The sequence below is a fragment of the Notamacropus eugenii genome, chromosome 5 (genome assembly GCF_028372415.1).
Source record: "Notamacropus eugenii isolate mMacEug1 chromosome 5, mMacEug1.pri_v2, whole genome shotgun sequence".
Classification (NCBI taxonomy): domain Eukaryota; kingdom Metazoa; phylum Chordata; class Mammalia; order Diprotodontia; family Macropodidae; genus Notamacropus; species Notamacropus eugenii.
Genome location: NC_092876.1, coordinates 32202278 through 32217595, shown reverse-complemented (window position 1 = coordinate 32217595; position 15318 = coordinate 32202278). Strand labels below are relative to the sequence as shown.

The 15318-nt window shown below is 55.8% G+C and overlaps 1 protein-coding gene and 1 non-coding gene across 4 annotated transcripts; one reads left to right on the top strand and one right to left on the bottom strand.

The window, feature by feature from the left end:
• Nucleotides 1-2810: 2810 nt before the first annotated feature.
• On the bottom strand, nucleotides 2811-11120 carry PLEKHG2 (pleckstrin homology and RhoGEF domain containing G2). 3 transcript variants are annotated; one of them, XM_072608375.1, is made up of 19 exons: nucleotides 10990-11120; nucleotides 10182-10273; nucleotides 9744-10048; nucleotides 9448-9548; nucleotides 8724-8790; nucleotides 8406-8452; nucleotides 8055-8205; nucleotides 7488-7637; nucleotides 7142-7336; nucleotides 6683-6775; nucleotides 6498-6584; nucleotides 6329-6362; nucleotides 6137-6235; nucleotides 5868-5933; nucleotides 5721-5759; nucleotides 5518-5534; nucleotides 5203-5403; nucleotides 4147-5059; nucleotides 2811-4015 (listed from the first exon to the last, which is right to left on the bottom strand). In XM_072608375.1, the coding sequence occupies exons 2-19, from the start codon at nucleotides 10246-10248 to the stop codon at nucleotides 3366-3368; spliced, it is 3282 nt and encodes a 1093-aa protein (XP_072464476.1). In that variant the 5' UTR covers nucleotides 10249-10273; nucleotides 10990-11120; the 3' UTR covers nucleotides 2811-3365. The 3 variants fall into 3 exon arrangements, with proteins under 3 accessions (XP_072464476.1, XP_072464477.1, XP_072464478.1); XM_072608376.1 differs by having other exon boundaries at nucleotides 10182-10301; nucleotides 10990-11109; XM_072608377.1 differs by lacking the exon at nucleotides 5721-5759.
• A 3061-nt stretch (nucleotides 11121-14181) lies between these two features.
• Nucleotides 14182-14274, top strand: TRNAI-UAU (transfer RNA isoleucine (anticodon UAU)). The gene is given in 2 exon segments: nucleotides 14182-14219; nucleotides 14239-14274. It is a non-coding gene; the product is annotated as a tRNA-Ile (tRNA).
• The last annotated feature ends 1044 nt before the right edge of the window (nucleotides 14275-15318 follow it).

Sequence of the window (15318 nt, the reverse complement as noted above, 5' to 3'; positions counted from 1 at the left end):
TTTTGTTCTAAGAGGAAAGTTTTGGAGCTGAGCCGTGGATCTCTAACCTTACTCTTGTTGAGGTACCAGTCTGATGTAATGGATTGTTTTCCACAGCCACCCCCAAATCCAGATAAAAGTCACCCTTGTGAAAGTTGGTTTGAGTTCTCTTTCCTATCCCTTAAAAGAAAAAGGGCCTGGTCTTTGCCCTTAGGAAGCTCTCACTTAAGAAAATGTGACAAATAGCACTGAATAAGCCATTTCCTGTCTCTGCTCTGGGAAATTAGGGACATGGAGCAGGATTAGGCAACAACTCAGCCCTATTTAACAGGATAGAATGAGCCTTCTGTGTGCTGATGGATCCTGGAAGGTGAGGAGAATAGATCAGCAATGTAGGGAGTCCATTGTTCGGGATTTCTAAGCAGGGAAAGGTTAGAACAGTGACTATGTTAGGGAAGAATGTGCTGCGTGTCTCGATGAGGGGTGAGAATGGACCAGGATTCTCCAGAAGAGTAGCTTTGGATAGTGGCTAAAGGATGCAGCTGATGTTGACCCGAACAGAAGGATGCTGGTGGAACCCCAAAGTGGAGGACACAGCTGGGTTGACACCATGCCTGCCTTCCAGAAACACTTTCTAAGGCCCACGTGGGTAAAACGCACAAGTAGAGGACAAAGGAAATGACAGGCCGTGCTGTGGAGGGCCCCTGAGGTGATCAACTTCCTTCTAGGAAGGATTGAGGAGTTCTGACACTGGCTAGCAAGCCATCTCACCTTCGTGAAGCTCAAGCATGGAAGGAAAGCGAATTGACTAGGGGTTAAGGAGTTTGGGTCATAGCATGGCATCCTCAGGCCTCGGGCTACTTACTTTTAGAGTAAAGAGACTGGACCAGCTAACGTCCTTTAGAACTGAATCTAGTGTCCTGAAATCTCCAGGGGGAGAAGTTTGAGGGCATGTGCCTTCTTACCAGACTGAGGGGCCTCAGCATCCTACAAACCCCCTCTTGCCACCATTGCCCTCAAATCTGATCCCTTCCCCAAGTCTTGAAATGTCTTCTGTTCCCAGAGCCATTACTGGATTGGGACTGTTGGGTTTGGAAAGAGTTGTTACTTAACCAGTTTCAAGAGCTGATTGATGGCCTGGGCCAGGAAGGAGCCGGATTGCAGAAGGGTACAATTTACCTCCCAGAAATGGGAGATGTTTTATGTGATAGGCTGTGCTAGAGCAGAAAACTATATGATTTGGACACAGGCCAGATTGGGTTAAGTGACTTGTCTAACACCATCCTGCTAACGCAAAGATTGAAAACCCCCCATTTTTTCAGCTGCCATGCTTCCAGTCAGTAAGGGGGCAGACAGAGGTCTCAAACCTCTGAGCAGGTTCCTTCCCGAAGCACTTAGTGCAGAGTCCAGTACTGTGGTAGGACCCATGCCTGAGGGCATTCCCAGAGGTACTGGGTTCTCTCAGCTGGACGCCTGGCCATCCCTGCTATGCTTTGAGCTTTTGAGGGGTGTTGCTTGTCTTTTCCCTCACTCGGAACAGCTGGGATGCATCTGGGGCTGAATGACTGCCTGTATGCCCCACCCCCTTTCCCCTAGGGGGAGGGGGAAGATGCAAAACAGAATTTCCCCCCTCCTACTTGCCTTAGTTGGAGGGGGGAGTGGAATGCTGGGAATGCCTGCTGACTGGGAGCGTTGGCTGGGAATTTTCCTTCCTTCCCTTGGATGGTATCCTGGAAAGCTGTGGGCGGGAGAAACATGGCCTGGGAATAGCCCTTATACGGTAGGTCGGTATCTCAAACCTTTCCCTCCCTCCTAGCTGCAGAGGGCCTGCTATAGACCTGGAGGAGGGAGGCCAAGGACCCTCACCCCAAGGATCCATCTCCAACCCACAAAGCACCGTGTGGGTGGGAGGCTTAAGAGATCTAATCCAGCAGCTGGACTGGCCCTGTCCATGGTGAACCTGTGAGTCTGAGGTAGGCAGAAACTACAAGGGGGAGAAGCCATATCTCCCAAGGTGGGAAGACATGCTTAGGATAGCCTGCCTCATACCAGGATGTACCAACCAGACTCCCAACTCATCCTGAACTGGAGGGGACTCCAGCAAAGTGGCTTCTTTGGGGGCAACCTCTTGGAGGTTAGGGACTGCTGTCTTCAGGAGACTGAGCAGACCCTGGAAGCTAGGGGGCCCAGATCACTTCAAGAACAGGTCCCTGACCGAAGTTCCCCCAGCTGCTTCCTACATCCCGATGCTCGGAAAGCCCTCCTCAGTCAGACACTGCAGACTCTGTAGTGCTTCACCTGCTTCTTACTTCACCAAGGCAATAATCTAGCGAAATAGGTACTATTAGTATCCCTATTTTACACATAAGGAAACTGGCAAGTTAAGTGACCCAGGGGTCACATAGCTAATGAGTATCTGAGGCACGTTAGAACTCGGGCCTCTCCAAGGCAACCTTCTGCACTGGAAGAGAAAACAACATCTCCCCACGTTCCAGAGGACAGGTTAACTAGTCTCCTCTGAAAAAGCAACAGAGTGGTCTGGAGTCAGGTGGGGCTTTTCCCCGTTGGACTCTGAAGTGTCTTTTAGTTCCAAATCTGTGGTCCTCAGAGATCTCTTCTAGCCCTACTCTTTGTTTGGTGAGGACTCTCAGACCCATGAGATCTGCGTGGATACACGGCTGAGCCAGGTTTCAAACCTGCAAGTCCCCTAGCCCATATCCAACTTTCTCCACTACACCGGGTTTCAGTCTTCTCGAGAGTCTGGTCTCTGCCCTCAAACCAGGATCTTCCTAAAACCAAATACCATCCCCACCAGATCCAGTCACTAACAATGAAACAGCTTAAATCCATTTATTGGAGGGTGGAGGGCTTGGTCCTCTCAAAACAAGGACTTTGTGTTTCTGGAGAGGAAGTGAGGGGCTGGAATCAGTGCTAGGATAGAGGGGGTTTGGGGGTTAGGTGGAATATGGGGTATTTCCTTACCCAGATCCCCAAGCCCTATGCCCTTAAAAGAGAATTTCCTTCCTGCAAAGGGTTTGGTGGAAGGGTGGCAGGGTTGACAGGATTTATACGGAGCTGTACAACTGTAAATGCCCCCACCCAAGGAATGTGCAAACATAGAAAATAATAACATTAATTATTAATAACATTAAAGGCAGCCCCCTGTGGGTTTTCAAAGCACTTAGTGGGCCTAACAGACCTCTGGATTGGACAACAGGAGAGTGTATGGGGAAACTGAGGCACAAAGCCAGCTCCAAAGTAGGACCCAAACGTCCAGATCTTGTCTTGTCTTCTCAGGGCCTTAAATATTTTCAAGTCTTTTCGTTTTGGAGACCTAGGCATGGCTCCATGCCTGACTTTGTGTCTGCAGGACACCTACGTTCAGCTCACGTTCTAGGAGTGGCCTCAGTAGGGCCTTGAACCCGGCGCTGCCCTGGGAGATCCAGGGAGGCCAGCAGAGGGGCATGATTCAGGCGGACCTGGGCCTTAGCTGGACCCAGCCGTCCTCCACCCCCTACTCGGATGCTGACTGTGGTAGAGTAACTGGGCCGAGCCGCAGGTGGTGGAGATGGGGCTCGGGATGAAGGAGCCGAAGCCCAGGAACCCCTGGCCGGGGAGGGCCTCCAGGCCAGAGGAGCCTCCCCTTCTAGGACTCCTGCCCCTCTCCTTGCCAGACTCTGACTGATACAAGAAGCAGCCAAGTACCTGGACAGGGCAGCTGCACTCGACCCTAAGAGTTGGCGTCCCTGAGGAGGTAGGCTTGGGGCCAGAACTCGGGGCAGGGCTTCGCGGACAGGCAGAACAGCCTCTGGAACGGGGAGGTTCAAGGCTTCTTCCTTGGGGGCCTCAGTGTCTAGGAGTCCACTAGCCTCAGTGGGGCAATGCTTCCCAGCAGGGAGAGGCTCAGGTCTTTGGATGACCAGTGGGGCGGTAGCATGGGATCGCATCGCAGGGACCAGAGCCACAGAAGCATGAGCACAAGCCATGGGAAAGCTCACTTCTCGAACCAGGACATGGCCAAAAGCGGAGAGAGGCCCTACAGGGAGAGAGACAGAGGAAGAGTCACCTTTCTCCTCTTTCCTCCACCTCCCTTCCCTCACCTCTGCCACTGACCATTACCTGCCCTCCTGCCCAAGGGTTCTGATTCCTTGGTTCTGGGAGACTTACCAGGCTGAAGTTCCTCCTCCTCCTTTGGGGGAACCAGGAGTTGGTGGGAATGCACCAGGCCCCGGGTTCTCCTCCGGGAGCCAGCAACAGACACCTGGTTCCCTGCCCTCTGGAGTCTTTCGATTCGGTCACTGTACATACGTGCTAACTCCCGGACTCGTGTGGCCACCCTCTCTGAACCAGCGGCTCCACTGGGGCCATCCCCATTCCTGGTCCCATCCCCACCAACAAGGAGCTGGGACAGGGAACCCACTCTGCAGTTTCCCCTGAAATCAGACTCTTCCAGGATGAATAGCGGTTCCAGAATGCTGCCCTGGGAGCTCCTTCCCTCCATGGACCCTTGCTCCATGGCCTGCCAGGCCCTCCGGATCTCTGAGCAGGAGTGGAACTCTGGGGGCTCCAAATTTCCAGTCTTGTTGGGAGAAGTGGGAGACTGCTCTGCTGTGTCCTCCTCCTCTTCCTCCTCCTCCTCTTCCTCATCTTCCTCCATCCAGGATGACTGGCTGTCCTGTCTGGGCTCAGCTCCATGACCCGTCGTTCCAAATGTTGTAGCATCTGAATCTTCATCTTGAGCTGATGCTTGGGAGCAGGGCTCCCCTTGTCCTAAGGAGTGGTCAGAAATTCTGGGGCTGTCCTCACAACTGGGAATTTGGGGAATGTCTGGAAGCCTGGGGATGTCAGAAATGGCTGCAGTGCCCGGAATTTCAGAAATGCTGGAAATTTCAGTATTGTCCAGCCCCTCTAGGATGTGGAGTGGGGATGGCCCTCGGTCTTCCACCTGTTTTTCCTTCTCTTCTTCAGAAGACTCTCTGCTTAATGGGGCTGGGGTCTCTGGGCCAACATTCTCTGTCTGATTTGCAGACTTGGACTCCTCCTGAAATTTGGGGGCTTCAGGAACTTCCAAGGGTGAAAGCTGGAGGAAAGAGTGGGAAAAGGTTAGGGCCAGACACCTGGTCTTCAGATAGTACAGGTCCTGAATCCATGTCTGAACAGGACTCAATCATCGGTCACCCAAGACCAGCCCCTATTAAGGACCCAGGGCTACCACTGGCTCACCCCTGGTTCCTGAAGACCTCTCTGGGTCAGCAGCTCCATGATCTCCTCAGTGATAGAGAGCCCTGGGGGGTCCAGGTTTGGAGGAGCCGGTTCCTCCAGGTCTTCAGGGGTTCCTGAGGCCAGGACCAGGGCCGACTCTGGGGTTGGGGCCTTGCAGAGGGACTCTGACATCGGGAACAGCTCCCCCTCACTGCCAGCATGCTACGAGGGGTAAACAGTGAGACCGCAAGGCACAGAGGGGTGCCCAGTGTCCAGCGCCCACCCTTTTAGAGAGCCAGGCTTCTACATGCCTGGCACACAGGTGATGTTTCTTACCTTGAGCCTGGATCCAGCTGGAAGAGAGAACAAAGTATGTTAGGAAAACCCTTAATTTCTGCTTGTAAGTTCCCGGATCCCCTACCAATATATACATCTCCAGCCCATCTAGAAACAGTGAAGGACAAAGGACAGACACAGAGACAGAGAGACACACACACACACACACGAACCAGCCCCAGAGGGAACTGGGGGACACTGACCTATCTGTGGAAACATGATGTGGGACTCCTTTGCTGGCTCTGTGGGGGTGGGTGGGGTAACATAAGTGACTTGGGGTGGCTGGCTAGCTGCCCCCCCCCACTCCCCATCCCAGCCCCCACCCCCAATTGTCTGGGCCCTCCACTTACCAGACTGCCTTCGGCCTCTTCGGCCTGGGGAAGCCCCTGAGGGGCTGTTCAGAGATGGGGAGGGGTCTGTGGGGAAAGAGCACTTGGTCATTGTCTGCCTTTCCACCCTGCCTTGCCTTCCCCCACCTCAGGTCCTAGCTGAGGAATGGACCCATTGGGTCCCTGGTGGATAGGTCCTTGGATCCAGAGGTGAAAGCTGAAGTGCTGGGGTCCTGAGTCCACTGATGGAGTAAAGCTGGAGGGGGGAGCCACCTGAGTGGTCTTTGTACCTGTGGTCCTTCGGCCGGTGAAGTTCCGGCCTTCAGGGAGGCGTGGGGACCCAAGTGGGGGTGTTAGAGGCTCACAGCTGGGCTGGCCTTCAGGGGCACCTGCAATAGAAGTCTGGGGAGTCAAAGCCACCACCTTATCCCCCCTCCTTTACCCCTATCCCCTAGGGGGAGGGTGCAAAGTTTCTCACTCACAGTGGAAAGTATTTTCCAAGAGGACTTGCTTTGCCTGAAAGAGACCAAGGGAAATGGCTGCAGAGGGGGTTCTCCAAGTGCCTCTGGCCAGGGCCAGAGGCGAGGCTGGCTGGGTGAGGGGCCAGAGGCTGGCTGGGTGAGGGGCCAGGCAGGGCAGGGACCTCCTCACCTTAGGGGGAATGGAGGCTGGGTGGTTTTCCACTATTAAGCGCTGAAGGTAATGAAGCCATAAGCGTTTCTCCTCATGGTTCTTGGCCTGGGGTACGGGAATGGAGCGAGAAAAGAAGCCACATAAGGGGCAGAGGCCCTCAGGGGAGGCTCCCCCCTGCCCTGGCCCCCCAGGTCTCTGGTTACCTGCAGCAGGTGCTGGTGCTTGGGGATGGTCACATCAGCCACCTTGAAGCTCAGGGGGTCTTTGGAACTCTCACTCACAGAGAGATTACAGCACTGGGGGTGTGTGCGTGGGGATCCTGAGTCTCAGATCTTACAGCCACCTGGCTTCCTCATTCCCCAGGTATCTAATCCCAATCCCTTGTCCTAGAGATCCTGAGACCCAGGCTCTCAGCTTCCCACCCCAGAGAATCCAGGACAGTTTGCCTCCTTTGGGCAGGGTGACCTCTTGACCTCACTGCCTAGAGAACTCAAAGATGCCTGGGTCTCTGGCCCCCCCCAGCCTCTAGGGACTCAGGCATCCTGCCTTCTGTCTCCCTCCCCATTCAGGGATCTCACCCCTGCTAGGACCCACTCAGATTCCTTTTCTCTCCAGTTTCACGCACCGCCCCCCCCCCCCCCCCGGGGAAGCCCCAGACTCACAAAGATGTGCCCCTTGTAGTTATAACCAGGCCCTCGCCTTTTGGCCACCAGGAGCATCCGAGAGAACAGGAACAGGAGACGCTGGCCCCCCCGAAGTCGGGGGCCACCCCCACCTCGGAACACGCCCTCCAGGACCAGCTCCCCAAAGGCACTTAGCTCCGGGCCCCCCCAGCCCCCCAGCCGCCGCTGTACTTCCTATGACACATGGAGACATACAAATGGACGTCCATTGAGGGGGGCACCCATGGACAGACAAGCAGGGGTCAGGAACAGGACTCTGTTGCAGGCGGCCCCAAGCCCAGACTCCCAGAGGCAGCCTACCCTGTTCCCCAAGCCCTCCACCCACCTGCAGGCGAGCCGCATGCTCCTGCTTCCTCTTCATGTCATTAATGTACCAAGCAACCGCAGTCATTGAGACAATGGCATCTTCTACCACTTCTCGGCCCCCAGGGACTTGCTCTGCCCCAGCTCCCTCTGGCCAGTGTTTGCCCAGCTCCTGAGTGGAGAGGGAATGGGGGAAGGAAGGAAATAATATTCAGCCACTGTCTCCCCAAATCTCCAGCCTTCCATGTCTGGGATCAGAGTCTCTCATCTTCAGTCTCTATGTGTGCCTGGATCTGGGTTTCTTGTCATGTTCTAATTTTCTGCAGTGCCTCTTTCATTCACTCTGGACTTGCTGCTGGCCCATCAAGTCACCAAGGCCAGGGTTTCCCTCTCCCCAGCCCACTGCAGGGTCTTATGAAATGTCTCCAATAGAACCATCTTCCACAAAGCCAATCTTTGTCCCTCCAGCCATTCTCCTGGGTTCTCTCCCTGACCCCTGCCAGCCCTGAGTTTCACCTAATAATAGGGAGTATTCCTCTAGCTCTATCCTGTCTCTCCCCATGCCCAGTCCCCAGGCCCAGGTTGCCACCTGCAGTAGGAGATGATACTTTAGGATGCGCTGGACAGGTTTGAGGAGGAAGCTCTGTAGGGGCAGTGAATGTCGGAGCTGGGTCTGGCGTTCCTGGAGCCACTGGGCCACAGGAGGGGAGAGGGATAGGTCCCGAAGCAAGGCCATAGAGCTAGGGAGGGGCAGAAGTCACAGGAGTTACAAAGGATGATGGGATTCTGGAGGGAATGATTGGGAGGCTAGATCACAGAGGGCATTGGCTTTTCAACAGCCACTCTCAAATGTCATACAGGGTCAGGAAAGGAAAAATGATGGCATTTAGAGGCCAAGGGGCTCCAAGAGGAGCTAGAGGGGAAGAGAAAATGGACTCACCTTGGGTAGTTCATACAGTAGAGCGTATAGATGTCAAACTCTTCACTCTGTAGGCAATGAGTGTGGTCAGCAGGGACCCTAGCTGGCTGCCTTCTCCCACCTTACACAAATGCCACACACATACACACACGCACACACACACACACACACACACACACACACACACACACACACACACAGATCTGGAATCCCAGCCCCTTCTCAATCCCCTTCCTCTGTTCTCAGGATTACCCCCTCCCAGGGTTCTGGGGACCTGCCTTTCCTCTTGGTCCCCGACTCCCAATGAGTGTGTATTGCTAGCATCTAACCATTGCTTACCCTTTGAACAAAGCAATCAGCGATGCCATGGGCACTACTGCTATTCTCCAAGTCTTCTAGGAGCTCGCTGTAGGGCAGGGAGTGGGGACAGGGGAGGTCCGGGTCACAACAGGAACCCCCAGGTTGTGAGAAAAGGTCCCCCATTTTGAAGGGAGGTCCCTTTGTCCTCTCCCAAATCTCTGAGATCTCTGCACCCCCATATTCAAGAGTCATTATACCCATGCCTCAGAACCAAGACCCAGGCAGACATATTGTCACCCCTGAATCAAGTGGCAATTATACCAGCTCCCCCCAGATCCAGAGTCCAGGAATTCAGTTCTTGGAGCTGATATTAACTCCTGGGAAGAAGGGATCTTATGGGAAGGTCATTTATAGAGGCCCTGATTGTCCTTCTCCCCCTAGCATGGTATTTAGAGTGCTGGAATTGAAGTCAGAAAGGCCTGGGTTCAAATACTTCCTCAGACACTTAGTAGCTGTATGACCCTGAGCAAATCAATTCATGTCTTTGAGCCTGTTTTCTCATCTGTAAAATGGAGCAGCCCTAGTATGTTATCTAGCTTCATGTCATTGTTAAGGGACAATGGGTTACAGTGTAACATGATCCCCATAAGCTAAAAGAGGAGTTCTGTCCAGAGACCAACTCTAATGAGAGTCTAAGTGGATGAGAGTGGTTTTTTCCTGGCAGTGTGCCCCACAATTCCTAGACATTTGGGTCTCTTCTGACCTGCTAAACTCATAGATGTCTTCGATGTTGGAGAAGAGGGTCCCAAGATGTTCTGAATTCAGCCCAGGTGGGCCATTAGCCACCAGACATCCCAGGTAGTCCTGAACGGAAGAAACCCAGGTCTCCAATACCCCTACCCCTAAGCCAGGTTGATAGCTGGGGTAGGAACTGGAGGGGGCTGAAAGCACAAGGTATGGGCCCAAGAGGGCTTCTGGGAGAATTAAAGGAGAGAAGAGTTTTCTGGAGGACCCGGATGGTCTTCCATTTGGGGAGTCTGAGGAAGGATCCCCCCTCACCTCCACAATGCTCCTAAGGTCCCGCACATAAGCCCGCTCTGTCTCCACAATCTCCCGGACCACACGTTCCAAGTGTGAGGGCTTCTTGGTCCCTTGCCCTGGCTCCCCTCTAGGCCCCACGGGAGTCAGGTGCAGTCGGATGGGGGGACCTGGTGGGGGCTCCAGGGCTGGCACAGAACAGGCCTGACTGGAGCTGGGGCCTGGGCTGGGGCCTGGATGAGGCTCCCCCTCAGAGCCCACAGTACTCAGAGATGTAGAACTTCCAGATCCTCGGGGGGAGGCCATGGGCAGAGTTGGGGGAAGTTCTGTTGAAAGAAATGACCAGGTCAGACTCAGCAGGTTTCCAGGGTCATCTGACACACTCCCCTTCAAACAATCCCCCTTGCACCATCATCTGGTACACAAACATGCTTGCCATAATCTGTCCACTCCTCTCACCTCGGTGGCTACACCCAGGGCTTGGGGTAGGGCTGGGTTTGGTAAGACGGTGAGCTCCCTCAGGCATGGCTGGCAGATCTCAAAGCACTGTCCTGGGGGCAGCAGAAAGGAGAGAGGCCACTGACATTTGAAGAAAGTGAGAGGAATAAGATGGTTAGAAGGTTAGGGCAGAGATGAGTAGAAACACACACAGGTTTAGGGACACAGAGAGACACATACATACACACTCCCCTCCTCATCAAGGTCTCTCTGGGAGTGGAGTGAGGAGCTGATGGGCCTTTGGAAGGGGAGGAATCAATTGGGCAGAAGAAAGGGAAAAGAGAAAGACCCTGAGAGAAAGAGACTGAGAGAAAGAAGGAGAGATTGTGATAGGGAAAGAAAGGGAAAATGAAATAGACAGAGATAGACAGTAAGATTTCTATTTTCTATTCTGCTGTCCTTTGAAGGAGAAAATAAATTGCCTCATGATCAGACAGGAGAAGGGAAGGGAGAGAGGAGGGGAGGGGAAGGGAGAGGGGGCCAGAGAGGAGAGAGGAAAAGAGGGGGGGCAGGCAGTGTGTGTCTGGGGGGAGGGGCTGGGAAAAGCTGCGGGGGCGGGAGCCTTGGAGGGTCCCCAGGGAAAAGGAAAAGAGGAGGCTGTAAGGCAAGATGCCAGGGTCCCAGCTGAGCCTCCCTCTTTCCATCCCTCTGTCTTTCTTTCAGTCCCTATCTCTCTGATTCTTGTCTCCTTTGGTGTGTTTCTGGATTCTGAGAAGTGAACACAAGCCCCCAACCATAAACTTCGGCTGTACCCCAGCCATATTATTACCTTTGAGCAGAGAATGGAGCCAGACTCAAGCCCTGATGAATAGACCATTCCTTTCTTGTTGGAATCAAGACACGATTTAAGGGACTTCCTATGTCTGCCCCCTCCAAGATCCCCAGGGATCAGTTCTAAGAGCCAGAACACTGGAGAAGCCTATATCTGGACAGAGAGGAATGTGTCTGGGCTCTGGATCTGCACAAAGGTCCCCGATCTTGGCTTGGGGTGGGGGGGCAGGGATGTCGGTGTGGATTCTGAATCTAAGAGGAGGCACTAGGGAAGTCTAGTCCCCACGTCCACCCAGGGGACCCAGGGATCGAGCCGACTTCCAAGCCATCCCTTGGTTCTGGGAGGAGAGGAGAAGGAGGGGGCCGAGGAGGAAGGGGGCCCGGGAGGAAGGGGGAACCGGGCTCTCCTGGGTCCGGCGCCGGCCCCGCCCCCTCCCCGCCCGCCAGCTCGCCCCCTGTTCATTGTTCCCGGGCAGGAGCCGCCCCTCCCCCGCTTCCCTCCGCTTCCCCTTTACGCCTCCCCCGCCTCCTCCAGCCACCTCCCCCCTGCCGCCCCCCAGATCTCACCTTCTTCCAGGGGAGCTGGCGGGGCCCAAGACCCCGGAACCCCTGCGGGACCGGGGCTTGCAGCAGCCGGCAGCGCGTGTCCGAAAGGGGAGTCGGAGCGGGGCCACCCGAGGGGGCCGGAGTGTCCGTCCCGGGGACAGCCGAGGGGCCCAGGCGGGCCGACTTTGGCCGGAGGTCCGAGCGGGCTAGGAGGGAACACTCCAGGGCAGGGGCAGGACCGCGGGGAGGCTGACGGCCAGCCGTTAGTCTGTCTGTCTGTCTGTCTGTCTCCCTCCGTGGGTCGGTCAGTCCCTGGGCGCTGGGCCGGGCCCGGCCGGGGGGCGGCGGCGGCGCCACATCTGGGGAGGGGGGCCGGCTCCAGCTGTGGGCCGGGAGGAGGGGACGAGGCAGGCGGGCAGGCAGGCAGGCAGGGGGGCTTGGCTCCTCCCCGCCCCCTCCTCTCCATCCCCGCCCCCTCCCGCCCAGACATCCTGTTCCCGCCTGCAGGGGACTCGGGAGAGGGTGGGGTTAAACCTAGCCAGACCACTGGGGGTTAACATGCCTCATGAATATTCACCACCTCGCCCACTACCCCAGCTTGGGCCAAGTCCAGCCAGGAGGGGGCCAGTTAGGCCCCTTCACCCGCCCCCTTTCTCGGGCTGTAGGGCAGCCCCAGACTGGACTGGAGGTGCAGTGGTTGGAAGGCGGAGGATCCAGAGGCTCCCTCCTCCCTCCAACAGCTGGAAAAGCTTCCCTTTTGTAGCCCGGGGTTCCCGGGGCTAGAGCGTGGGAACTGGAGGAGGAGGGACCTGGGACTCCCCCCTTCCGATCCCCAGTTCCCAGCCTTGAGTCACTGAACAGACCTGATCTGAGCTTGCCTAGCGGAGGGTGGGGGGCGGGGGGGGGGGGAACCTCTGGAGCCTCAGTCCGTCATGCTGGATCCCTCCAGAGCATCTCTACTGGTTTCTTTGTATCTCCCAGGGGTCTCTGTGTCTCATCCATCTCCGTCAGCCTCTACGAAGATTCCTTTTTCTTTCTTCCCATAGCTGCTGGGGGCACTTGTCCAGGATCACCCTTCCCCTATTTGGAAGAGGCTGGGCTCGAACCCAGGATTTCTAAGAATTTAAGTTTTAGTACAGTTGACAGCTTGCTTCCTATGGATCAGGACCAGCACCAACTTTAAGATATTAAGCAACTACTACGGGCTGGGCGCTGTCATTCTCGGATCTTATAATTCCTAGTTTCCTTCACAACTCAAAAGTTGTGCTTTCTACGTAGCAAGATTCCTAGTGGCTAATGCTTTCCTGCCTTCCCCCTCACCTGGCATTTATTTCGTAACCCTAAATCAGGATGGCAGTTGAGCTCCCTGAGAGCTAGATAATGGACTGATTAAAGAATCCCCCAATTCCTCCAAATTCGAGAGTTTTCCCTGTTTGTGACTTCCTAGTTATCCTGGTTAGAGCTTCCTTGCGTACATTGGTTGGTTCCTTGTCTATCTCCCCCGTTAGATTGTGAGCTTCTCGAGGACCGGGACTTTTTGCTTTCCTTTATAACCTTAGCTTAGTGTCCCGTGCGTATTGACCTTTCCACCGACTGTGGTAGGCGCTGGTTCTACAAAGATCTGACCCTATAAAATATAGGAAATCATCCAGGCTCACCGGGAGATTACACAGGGGAGGGAGGTGAGTAAAAGTCACTAGATAAGAAAGGACAAAGTAATTTCGGAGATAAGGCAGGAACAATTCCGAGCACCCGCCAAGGTCTCCAGATAGCCGCCGCGGGGCGGAAAGAGAAGTTTCCGTTTTCACCTCTGAAATTTACACAAAACCCTCCCTCGTTAATTCCATTCATTCAGCCTGGGGTGGGTAATCGATCGCTAAGTACCCAGGGGTTAGGGGACACAAACAGCTCCAGTCTCCACCCGGAAGGGGTTTGCATTCTAGTGAAGGGACCGAGCCGAGATCACTGCCAGAACATCTCACTTATTCAAAAATAATACAAAGTAATTAGGAGGGGGGAGAGGATCGGGGGCGGAGCATCAGAGTCTAGAATTCTGCGGTGGTTTTTTTCCCTTCAGATTCAGAGGTCCGAAATCCCAAATCGTGCCCGGGGCCGCCACGTGGCGGGTGCCCAACTCTCGGGGATGTGGGACAACCGCACAGATAAGGAGGGAGAAGGATCCCAAGCGCCCCTGTTTAAGTCAGGTCTAGGGGCAACCTGCCTCCAGGCAACCCTAACCTCCCATTTACTTGTCAACTCGCAGGACGAAGGGCACCCGAACACCCAATTCCGTCCCCTAAACCTGGACATCCCAGCACTACTCCTTGCTCCCGACCCCCGTCCTAGGTTTGTTTCAGCCAGTGGCGACAGGGTGTAGAAGGGCGTTTTTCTCATTGGCCGGCAGGGGGCAGGGGCGAGCTGTAATGTGGGCAATGGGGATGTGGGCGGGGGTTGGGTGTGCGCATGCGCCCGCTGAACACTAGAGAGCGGCGGAGAAGTTTCTGGGGAGGAATCTAAGGGACGTCACGTGTGACGTCACGCAGGCGCAAGAAACGAGTAGACGAACGAAGAAGGAAGAGAACCGGGAGAGGAAGGGTCACGTGGATAAGCCTGAAGGGGCCCGCTCCGCGGGACTTTCGCCGAAGCTCCAGTGGCGCAATCGGTTAGCGCGCGGTACTTATACAGCAGTGCGGCCGTAGCGATGCCGAGGTTGTGAGTTCGATCCTCACCTGGAGCACAGACTTTTTCCCCCACTTTATATTTGAAATTTAATAGAGAATTATGAGTCCTGGCTAGGCGTGAATTCGCAGCCTCGGGCTCCTGCGCTCCCGGGATCCTGCGGGCTGGACGAGGTGCCGTTCCGCACGGCGGCCGCGAGGGGGCAGCCACGGTCTTTGTGATGGACTCCCTGAGGGTCACTCGGTCCCCTCGTATCAGATCTCGGGGCTCTTTCTAGACCCCAGCGTTTCTGGGACTCGCTCCCCCGCCCCCTCCGGTTTCCCAGAAGAAGAGGCCGAAGGTCACAGGAGGCCCAGGGAAGGGTCCCGATGGAGCCTCTCGGATGAAGGGGCGGGGTCCGCGGCCTTGACGCAAGGCCCCGCCCCCGGGGAGGCCTTCAGGCCTTATACGGGCATCGGAGGCCCCTCTCTTCCCTCCCCTCCCCAGAGTCGGGGCGGGGCTTCCGGGGCACAAGCGCACACAAACACACGCACCCCTGCGTCACTGACACGTAGCCTCCCGCCCAGCCTGGGCAGGGGCACATTCCGTCCCCATCCCCCCTCCCGCCCCATGCTCCTTCCCCAGCTAGACGGAAACTTCCCGTCCCCACCCACGGCCTCGGAGAGCGAAGAGGACGGGCAGAGACCCCGCACCCTTTCACCCCCTCCCCCGCCGTCGGTGGGTTAGACTGGGAGCTCCCGGAGGGCAGGTGCCGTCTGCCTTTGTGCCCAGCCTTTATTGGCGCAGGACCCGTACGCCGCAGGCGCTCCACCAGAGTCTACTGGCTGACGGGGAAGGGAGGAACCCCCGCTTCGACACCAGGAAGTAGACGGAGGCGCAGACTGACCGGGAAGGACCAGAGTTACAGGAAAGGGGACTTTATGAAGCGCCTCTGTGCTGGGCGCTGTGCTCGTTCATCGCTTTACCAGTATTTCATGTGACCACGAGGTTCCTGAATCACCGGGAGGGCAGGGACAGAGGCACGGACTCCCCAAAGGCCCCGAGAAGCCTCTTGGGATCCCTCGGACACCCGAGGAGACGCTTCTGAGAGTCTCAGGAGGGA